Source organism: Eriocheir sinensis, chromosome 13 (assembly GCF_024679095.1).
Source record: "Eriocheir sinensis breed Jianghai 21 chromosome 13, ASM2467909v1, whole genome shotgun sequence".
Lineage (NCBI taxonomy): Eukaryota > Metazoa > Arthropoda > Malacostraca > Decapoda > Varunidae > Eriocheir > Eriocheir sinensis.
This window is the reverse complement of record NC_066521.1, coordinates 14,163,767-14,174,262: the sequence shown is the minus strand read 5'-3', so window position 1 is coordinate 14,174,262 and position 10,496 is coordinate 14,163,767. Positions and strand designations below refer to the sequence as shown.

Here is a 10,496-nt window from a genome sequence, read left to right as displayed (position 1 = left end):
GTAGTAGTAGTAGTAGTAGCATTAGTAGTAGTAGTAGTAGTAGTAGTAGTAGTAATAGTAATAGTAGCAGCAGTAGTAGTTGTTGTAGTAGGTGTTCCAGTATTTGTTATTGTTGTAAGGAAGAAAATAATAAGCATAAGAATAACAAAACAAATATACCACTAATAAAAACACTGCATTAAAGCCATCCCTCTCGTGGTCCGCGGAGAACCATTCATTACAGGAGAGTAAACGCTGCCGCGATAATTGTCAAAGGTGAGTGATTGGCGGCGACTGAAACACCTCGGCGCCGCTCACCTGCCGCCCGCCCGCCGGATCACTCATCATTGTTTTGTCTCGTTTATATTTTAGTAGCGCGGGAATGAAGACGAGGCGGAGGAGCAGGAGGAGGAAGAGCAAGAGGAGGAGGAGGAGGAGAGAGAATATTGACATGGATTGATCAGAATATTAATAAGTTTTGTCTCGTTTATATTTTAGTAGCGCGGGAATGAAGACGAGGCGAAGGAAGAGCAGGAGGAGGAGGAGGAGGAGGAGGAGGAGAAGGAGGGAGAATATTGACATGGATTAATCAGAATATTAATAAGTTTTGTCTCGTTTATATTTTGGTAGCACGGGAAGAAAGACGAGACGGAGGAGGAACAGGAGGAGGAGGAGGAGAACGAAGAAGAGGAGCAGAGGGAATAATGAAACGAATGGAAAAGAAATATTAATAAGCCTTTGTATACATTTATCAAGGAAGAGAGGAAGGAATAAAGGAAAGAAGGAAGACTAAGAACCACTAACGAATGTCACTGAAATAAAGATGTTTGAACCTCTCAGAAGGGAAGAAGGGAAATTACTACTATTGTATTATTACTATAGATAATAATAATGCATAAAATTCTATCGATTCACGGAAAAGAAAAACATACATGGGCGCCGCTAGAAGACGTGGAAATACTGGTCCAGAACGCGCAGACCTGATGACCACTTGAAGGAAAATTACCGGATAGTCGTCTTTTTCTCTCTTTTCTTCCTCCCGCTCGATGGAGGCGCCGCAGCTGCCGGGCCCGAAGTAATTGTGTGTATTGACGGTCAAGCACTCGATACCGGCCTTGTGTGTGTGTGTGTGTGTGTGTGTGTGTGTGTGTGTAGGTCGTAAGTGCTGTTATTGTGTCAGTGAATCATGAAATATTTCCCGTCTCGCCGGAGAGGCCTATGTTTCCCTCGCCCTCGCCTCGCCGTGTCCCTGGTGTCCAGACGCCTGTGTCCACGTGTCGATTTGTGCTAACAAATGCCAGCCATTGTCGGGATGTGTCATTTATCCTTATTTCTCGTCTTGCTGTTTCCACCGTCGTCGCCACCGGTGCCTGGCCGTTATTCTCCACAGGATATAGCTGTGCTGCTGTGGTGCCTCCGGTGACCGATGTGTGCCGATGAGGCTGCGAGTGCCAGACAATTTTAAATAAAAGCGAGAACTGTACGTGTTGGGTATGGGACATAGCAGAAGAAGGCCCACAGTGTTCAGTTTCCTTATGTTCCATCCCACAGCACCTCCTCACCACCTCTTCCCTCTCTCCCTGCAGGAACTTCGGCGCGCGGTGCGCCAAGTGCTGCCGCAGCATCGGCGCCGCGGACTGGGTTCGCCGCGCGCGGGACCGCGTCTACCACCTCGCCTGCTTCGCCTGCGACGCCTGCAAGCGGCAGCTCAGCACCGGCGAGGAGTTTGCGCTTCACGACAGCCGCGTGCTGTGTAAGCAGCACTACCTCGAGTCCATCGAGGGCGGCGCGACGAGTAATGACGGTGAGTGCTGAGGATCAGCGGGCGGGGCGCCGCGCCTTGCATGTATGCCACATACCCACACCTCCTGCTCACACCGCCCACCGCTGGCACCTTACTCCTCGCCCTCCATCCTTCAGTAGTCCTCCACACACCGCCCTCCTCCGCCCTCCCTCCCCGCTCCTCGAAGCGTCTTATTGATCCTTCCCGGCGGCGGGCTGCTGGCCGATCACCTGTGTCAGCCCTGCCCGGCCCTGCCTCTCCTTCATCCTTCCTGAACCCCGTGGCCCCTCCCTGGCACTCCCTGACACTCCCTAGACCTCCTTAACTCTCTTTGGACCCTGCTGGGCACTCACCGGCTTCAGTCTTGGCCATTTAATAGCTCCCCATCTTTTTTTTTTTTTTTACTGACTTGCTGCCTTGTACATTGTAGCATAGATATAGTAATACCGGCTCCCATTACCAATACCAATAACACCGATACTAAAATCAGTGGTGTGTGTATGCTTAGATACAACTGCTCTTGCTGAATTTAAAAATATATGCCATATATATTCAACATTTATAAAAAAATATACATATAATCATAGATTACTAGAAAAAATACAAATATAAAAAAATCAGACATGTAGCAACAGACAGAGACATTTATGGATCCAAATGGCTATATAGCTAAATGATTGTACAAATAAATCAGACAGATAAAAAGCCAGGGAAAGAGACAGAGAGGGTAACACTGACGCTGTTTCCCCCCGCGCGGCACAGAGAACACGGACGGGGAGGGCAGCCAGCGGAAGAGCAAGCGGGTGCGAACGACGTTCACGGACGAGCAGCTGCAGGTGCTTCAGGCAAACTTCCAGATCGACTCCAACCCCGACAGTCAAGACCTGGAGAGGATCGCGCAGCTGACGGGCCTCAGCAAGCGGGTGACGCAAGTGTGGTTCCAGAACTCCCGCGCCAGGCAGAAGAAACACATGTCCTCGAAGAAACAGCAACAAGGTGAGTCAGGAGGAAAAGTGAATGAATGGCTGAATATAGGACGTGAAGCGGTGTTGTGACAGGCTTGGTGTTAATGTGATCGACTGTCTGTCTTGTCTAAGGAAGAGAGGGAAGGGAGGTAGGGTATGAAACAGGATGAGAATGGAAGTTAACGCAAAAATAGAGAGGGAGAAAGGAGGTATTGCGGACCTAGGGGAGAGAGGAGGAAAGGGAAAGGGAACAGGAGGAGAATAGAAGTTAGCGTAGAGAGGGAGGAATGGCGGGGAGGAAGAGCAGAGCCACCTAGTTCGCAGATATTTCCCTTTTCATTTTTGATACTGCACGTGTCGGTGTGACGTAATTACTGATGAATGGCGCGTGATTGGCCCAACATTGTCACGTGACTCAATTTCCCGGCCATTGAGAGGCACGTGGCGGCTGACTCAATTTTGACGCGGTAATGAAGAGGCGAGAGCGGACGGCGGCGCGGCGAGGGTCGGCGGGAGTCGGCGGCGCTCGCTGGCCCGCCCCGCGCCGACCCCTCCGCACACCTGCCGCCGCGCCGCCCTCTCCCTCACCTCACCCGCGGAGCAAAGGTGAAAATATCCTTGTGTGCGTCCTGGAAATTACTCTCGTTAATGATGGCGGCCGAGAAGTGATGAAAAAATAAGCTCTTCTTTATCACTTACTTTATCGCTTCGCATCACTTCGCAAATGAAGAAAAAAACTTGTTAGCTTTTTATATATGCTAGCAATGAGATCGTGGAAAAAAACTAGTGCTCTTCCTCTTCTTCTTTAATCTAATCACCAGGCGAGTACAGCGATGTTTGAGGAAAAAAAATGTAATAGCGTTTATTTTTTATTTATTTATTTATTTATTTATTTATTTTTGATCAGCGAGCGGAGTGTTCAGAGCGTGGAATAAAGTAATTGATATTTGCGAACATCCAAGTGAAAAGAGCAAATATTTGGGCGAATTTTCATATTTCACGTGAGCTGCAACGATATTGACAGCACGTGTGTGTGTGTGTGTGTGTGTGTGTGTGTGTGTGTGTGTGTGTGAAAGGAAAATGTGATGCGTGTACACAAACTTAGCATCTCTCCCCAACGCCCACACATTTGTACACACACACACACGCACACACACACACACACACACACACACACACACGTCTACACACATACCGAGTACACATTAAATCCATTATACTTAACAAGCATTTTCCACGGCACATAAATTTTACTTGAAAAAAAAATGCCAACACTCGCAAACCAAGTCAATACACAACACATTATCGCCAACACACACACACACACACACACACACACACACACACACACACACACGCACACGCACACACACATAGCATACCTTTTCAAACTTTAACTATTGAACTCGCACTTCGATGCTCTCCTGTTCTCTCTCTTCTCCTCTCTCCTCTCCTCTTCTCTCCTTGCCTTACCTGCAATCCAAATACCTGCCAATTATCACACCTTCAGTAGGATTGCTAATTAGGTTTGGCTTCCGTCTACCTTTGCAATCAGCGCACACAGCTTCACCCGTTCGAGGATTGGAATGCGATTAAAGATTAGTGACCGGTGCTTCGTTTGGTGATTATCGCTGTCAATTAATTTTGTAACACGGTGAACACTTCTTTTTTTATTTTGTTATATTTATTTTTATTTTACTTTACCTTCTTTTTTTTGTGTGTGTGTGTGTGCCCGCTTCACCATCACCACCTTTCCCTTCCATCCCTTCCTCTCTTTCCCTGCCTCCTCCCCCTATGCCTCCCTTTCTTTCCTCCCTCTCTCCCTCTCTCCCTCCCTCCCTGCCCGTCATCCTTTCCTCCCTCGTTAGGACTGTTTACTCTACGTCACTGCCTGAGCTAATCACCCACAATTAAGAAAGAGATCATTATCACCCTCCTCAACCACCTCCCTCAGCTTTTCCTGTCAGACAAGAACGCCCCCTCCCTCCCTCCCCCCCCCACTCTCTCCCTTTCTCTCTGTCTCTCTCTCTCTCCCGTCTTTTCGTCATGTTCCTCCACCCTTCTTCCCTTCCCTTTCCTTTCACCCTTTTCCAGGCATTCAGTTAGCCAGTCATGCTCTCTCTCTCTCTCTCTCTCTCTCTCTCTCTCTCTCTCTCTCTCTCTCTCTCTCTCTCTCTCTCTCTCTCTCTCTCTCTCTCGCTCTCTCTCTCTCTCTCTCTCTCTCTCTCTCTCTCTCTCTCTCTCTCTCTCTCTCTCTCTCTCTCTCTCGTGGTAGGCGCCGTAGGAGGGACTATAACGGAGCCCTTCAGTAGTCACTTTCATAACGGCGACTCGAAACTTTACCGGGACTGACGGGAGATAAAGTCAGTATTCTTAATTAAACGCTTCCGCCTCTGACATCAACTATCTTCAAATGCCCAAAAAAGAGATTAAACGGGTTCTTAGGAATGTGTTTTTAGGTTCATGGTACAGAAGGGTCAAATTACCACCAGGGTTATAAAACTAATCATGGAAATGCCCAAAACTCCTACGAAAGTCTTGTCAAATATATGAGCTTGGCCGCCGAAATGTTTTAAAATATGGCCCAAAGACACAGATCGCATAATAGTGAGCCACATGAAAATATCCTTGGTTAAAGAGTATTGATAAAGTGAATGTCGATGAAAATAAGAGATTGGCGCGTGTTTGCCCGTACGGCGAGACAGAAAATTAAAACCGGCCCGTCCCGTAGGGCTTAAAAGCTGGAAACGAAGAGGGAAGAATAACTAAAGGCTACAAAGGAAGAAAGTTCAAGGATTAACGACCTAAGAAACGATACAAAGCGTCAGAGGTCTACAGAAGAAGAAGAAGAAGATGATTTTTCCCCGTGGTGTCCCCTGCGGCGGATGAGTTGCGGCGGCGAGTGTGGTGACTGCGGAGGGTGGTTTTGTGGTGCCAGTGTTGTGTTCTACTTAACCCGGTAGCTGCTGGGACCATGTTTCTTAAAGGTCCCTCTAAGCGAGAAAAATGAAAAAAAATCACCACTCACGCAAACCATTTCATAATATATATCAACGCATCTGTGATCAGTTTATGTATCATCTATTTTGGGAGGTTTATATCGTGGGAAAAATTTGGCCCGTCGCTGGTACACGGTAGAGCCACAAATTTGACCCGTCGCTGCTACCGGGTTAATTTATGTTTGTGTTGGCTTGGAAATCATTACTATAGAAACAAAGGTCCTCGTCGTACATTTTTTATTTCTCCGGGGGCGTTGAGAGCGTCTTCCATTGGTCTTGATATAAAGCTAACTGTGACTGCAATGAATGAAGAAGCGGTAGGGAATAGGAACGTTCAAAGCAAAACACCATTATTTCTAAGCCTTGCAAGGGGACATTGGATTTATTGAGTGTATATGGAGCAAGAAACTAAACTTATTACCTCATTAAGTTCATTATATTGTCATATCCTTTTACTACAATCAGATTTTCTCTCTCCCCCAAGAATACCAGTACTTTAAAAATCTTTCTCACCAATAAATATTTAGTTGTTGTTTTTTTCCACTCAATTCTTTAGTATCAGAACTTTTTTCCTTCGCTATAATTATAAGAGCGTATTTTCCCCTGTTATAGCGTTTGCCCACAACTTTACCTTTTACCTTTTTAGTTTCCCCTCAGCCCTGTAGTATAGGCCTATAAGGAGTTTATTTATATTAACCGCCTTTTTCCCTTTCGTTTATTAATGTAAGAGCACATATTCCTCTTTTAGTCTTTTAGTTTTTCCTAAGTTCATTAGTATAAGAATGTCTTTTTGTTCATAGTAACCACCTATTTTTTCCTCTCAGTTAACTTCCCTTTTTTTTCTAGTTTACCCTTCGTCTTGTAATGTAAGAATGACTTTTTCTGCATATCAACACCTATTTTTTTTCATTTTCGTTATCAATGTAAGATCGTAATTTCCTCTCATTCTCCAGTTTTCTCTCAGTCCTGTAATGTAAGAATGTCTTTTTCTGCATATCAACACCTAAGTTTTCCTCTCCGTTATCAATGTAAAATCGTAATTCCCTCATTCTTTTAGCTTCGCCTCAGTCCTGTAATATAAGAAAGTCTTTTTCTGCATATCAACACCTAAGTTTTCCTCTCCGTTATCAATGTAAAATCGTAATTCCCTCATTCTTTTAGCTTCCCCTCAGTCCTGTAATATAAGAATGTCTTTTTCTGCATATTAACACCTATTTTTTCCTCTCCGTTATCAATGTAAAATCGTAATTTCCTCATTCTTTTAGCTTCGCCTCAGTCCTGTAATATAAGAATGTCTTTTTCTGCATATTAACACCTATTTTTTTCCTCTCCGTTATCAATGTAAAATCGTAATTCCCTCTCAATCTTTTAGCTTCGCCTCAGTCCTGTGATATAAGAATGTCTTTTTCTGCATATCAACACCTATTTTTTTCCTCTCCGTTATCAATGTAAAATCGTAATTCCCTCTCATTCTTTTAGCTTCCCCTCAGTCCTGTGATACAAGAATGTCTTTTTCTGCATATTAACACCTATTTTTTTCTTCTCCGTTAACAATATAAAATCGTAATTCCCTCTCAGTCTTTTAATTTTCTCCTGGTCCTGTAGCATAAGATTTTTTTTTTCTCCATATTTGCCACCTGTTATCTTCTCTTTCTTCCCCCCGTCAGGAGTGGACCGCGCCCTGCAGGACATGAACGGCTCCCTGGCTCGAACCATTGACCTCCACTTCATGTACTCCTTCAGGCCACACAGCGTAGGTGAGTCACGGAGACCTGAAATCTTACCTGTTCTCTTGTTGTTGTTTTTCTTGTTCGTGTTCTTCGTCTTCTTAGTGTTCTTTTTTCTGTTCCTCTTCTTTTTGTTTTAGTTTTTACTTTCTTCTTCCTTTTTTTTTTCTCTTACGTCTTTTTCTTTGTCTTTTCTGTGTGTGTGTATGTGTGTTTCAAGGTTTTTGTTTGTTTGTTTGTTTGTTTATATTGCGTGTTTGTTTGTGTTGGAATCTCTGTTTTGTGTACCAGAATTCCTCTTTTTTTATTTTCCTTGGGTCTGTTATAACTATTTTTTCTTCTGTCATAATTCTCTCTCTCTCTCTCTCTCTCTCTCTCTCTCTCTCTCTCTCTCTCTCTCTCTCTCTCTCTCTCTCTCTCTCTCTCTCTCTCTCTCTCTCACGCCCCCGTCTCCTCCCCCGCAGAGCCTGACGACTCCTCCTCCCCCGAGACGCCCATAATGACGATGATGCACGGAGAGGTGTGACGTCACGCACTGGGATGAGGCGCGTCCCGTTGAAAAGGCTGAAGACCCCCTCCTCGACCCCCTCCACCTCTCCATCACCAAGACCAAGACCTTCTCCACCTCCCCGTCACCAAGACCAAGCCCTTTTACGTCACCTCATTGTTACGTCGCGGAAAGAGAGATTAAAAAGACGGATTAACGGACAGACAGACAGACGGACGGATTGATAGACTGACAGGCGGAAAAGACTTATCACTTGCAATTTTTTTTCTCTCCTGCCATATTCTGCGATTTACTGATTTCTCTTTTTTCATTGTTAAGATATTTCAGTCGATAATAGATGATATATAAGTATATTAAGCAAACTTTTTTATATCATTATTTTATTTTCGGTTCGTGCAACTTACCGTCATTCCATCAACATCATCACCGTATTCATTATCATTATTGTCATCATAGTGTCATCACCATCGTCATCGTCGCCCCATCGTCACCAGTATATAGTTATAATGTCCATAGTGGTAGCTGTGTCCGAGTATAAATGTGTCTTTCAGTGTTCGTTGTAAAGTGAAGGGACAGCTGTGGGGGTGTGCTTTGGGGGCAGCTGCTGGAACCGTGTGTGTTAGATGCTAAAATAGGCTGACTTTCTCTCATTATTTATATCTCCGTCACTAGTCTGGTTATTAATGTTCTTACTTTTAGCTTCCATTCATTTAACTCATAGCTCAATTTGAAACGTTTGATATTGCTTCATCTGATTTCATTTTGGTTGGAAAATCTAATTATCACCACAAAACTGTTCCTTACGCCTCCAAGCCTTGTGTCATTTATCTCGGAACGTGATTCGAACAGTGCTTTGGGTTAACAGTTGAAATGTATCGTACGAAATTTGGGCAAAACGCTTATAGCTGCATTCTGTCAGTGGTGAAGCGGAACAATATTTTATAGAGGAAAAGATTCTCGTCATAAAACAGAAGAAGGAACTCTATGTAGTTTGAGGAAGAGTGAGGACGAGAGGGATGCGCACAAGGGTTCTAATGCGATGCGCGCGTGGTTGTGAATTTAGACAGCGCCGAGGGAACGTCTGGCGCAGTACGCTGGCTGATTGTGGCTCCTGACTGAAAGTGCTCTAAAGGGACTATTACACTGGGCAAATTTTCCGTGGATCTTCAGTCAAACAACGATTTCCGCCAGCGTGGTTCTCATTTGTTTCTTGTTATTGCTGATGATGATGATTGTGAATACCGTCGTCCTTTGGTGAAATCTACCGTAGCTTTGGAAGATCGTGGACACCTCAGAAAACCACGGAAATATGAGAACCACGCCAGCAGAAATAGTGGTTTGACTGAAGATCCACGGAAAATTTGCCCAGTGTAATAGCCCCTTAAAACTTGACATTATACCCTCGTCATCGTATACAAGCCGTGGCAAGGTGCGACCCTCCACGCTGCGTCCACATTATAAGTAAGTCAACTGCACTTTCGGTAATTATGTAGAATTGCACACGACTCATTCCAGCGGTTGATATTTGTTTCCTAAAAGTTTTAATGTGCTGATCGACGTTCTTCTTAGATGGTTCCGCCCCAAATTACTCGTGGGCTACTTGAATTCTAGTTATGCAGTGACCAGTGATGGATGGAAAGGCCCGACTCTTTTATTTGAATCAATTAGTGTTTGCTCATTCTAGTAGTTGACAATGGTTTTCCTAAAGGTCGTAGCGTGCTAACCAACACTATAAATATTTCCGTCGCTAATTTCTCGTTTAAATCGTGAGTTACTTAAATTATTTGTGCAGTGACCAGTGATGGATGAAGCAGGAAAGGCCTGACATTTGTATCACTTACGTATTTTCTCATTCTAGTGATTGGTAATTGTTTTCCTAAAGATCGTAACGTACTACTCAACTTTATTTCCATCGCTAATTGCTCATTTTAATGGTGAGTTACTTTTTTGTGCAGTAACGGATGGAGCATAACAGGTTTAACCCTTATTCCACACTTGTTTTGATCTCTACACTCATTCCTGTGGTTAACGGAAGTTTTAAAGGACGCTAGAATACATATATAACAACAGTTGGTTAAGTAGATAACGAGATACCGGCGCGGCAGTGAATCTTTATACTCTTATATCATGACCTGTCCAACCACTTTACCCAGCAGCCAAGTAAGCCACTCCCATGGTAGTGACTGAGGGGGGGAATACCAGCTAACTTTCCCTCTCCCCACCCCCCAAAGCACACCTGTTCACCTGTCCCAGAGTGTCACCTGATGCTTTTAGTACATTCCCACCACATGGTACCTGTGAAAGCCACTAGACCCCTGCATATGGACCACAGAGCGCCCTGGTGTGTTCTGTGACATATGCACTTGTTCATAGTTACTGGAGGTCAGCGGTAGGGGGAAGGAAGATGTGTTTGTGCTGTATTATAGGATATCTAATGTAGCGTCTACTTAACTCTTAAGAAGGAGGGGATGCGTTTCCTTTGTTCATGAAAGGAATTTGTCTATCCTGTGCATCTAGTTCAGCTGAGCCAAAGAC

General features: G+C 44.5%; 1 protein-coding gene across 3 annotated transcripts in view; it reads left to right on the top strand.

The window, feature by feature from the left end:
* The window catches only part of LOC126998042 (LIM/homeobox protein Awh-like), an 88,354-nt gene extending 80,040 nt beyond the window's left edge, over positions 1-8,314 (top strand). For all 3 annotated transcript variants that reach the window (XM_050859345.1, XM_050859346.1, XM_050859344.1), the window contains 4 exons: positions 1,566-1,783; positions 2,525-2,758; positions 7,394-7,483; positions 7,918-8,314. In XM_050859345.1, the coding sequence (XP_050715302.1) occupies positions 1,566-1,783; positions 2,525-2,758; positions 7,394-7,483; positions 7,918-7,979 (604 nt within the window). In that variant the 3' untranslated portion in view covers positions 7,980-8,314. The remainder of the gene's footprint in view (positions 1-1,565; positions 1,784-2,524; positions 2,759-7,393; positions 7,484-7,917) is intronic.
* The last annotated feature ends 2,182 nt before the right edge of the window (positions 8,315-10,496 follow it).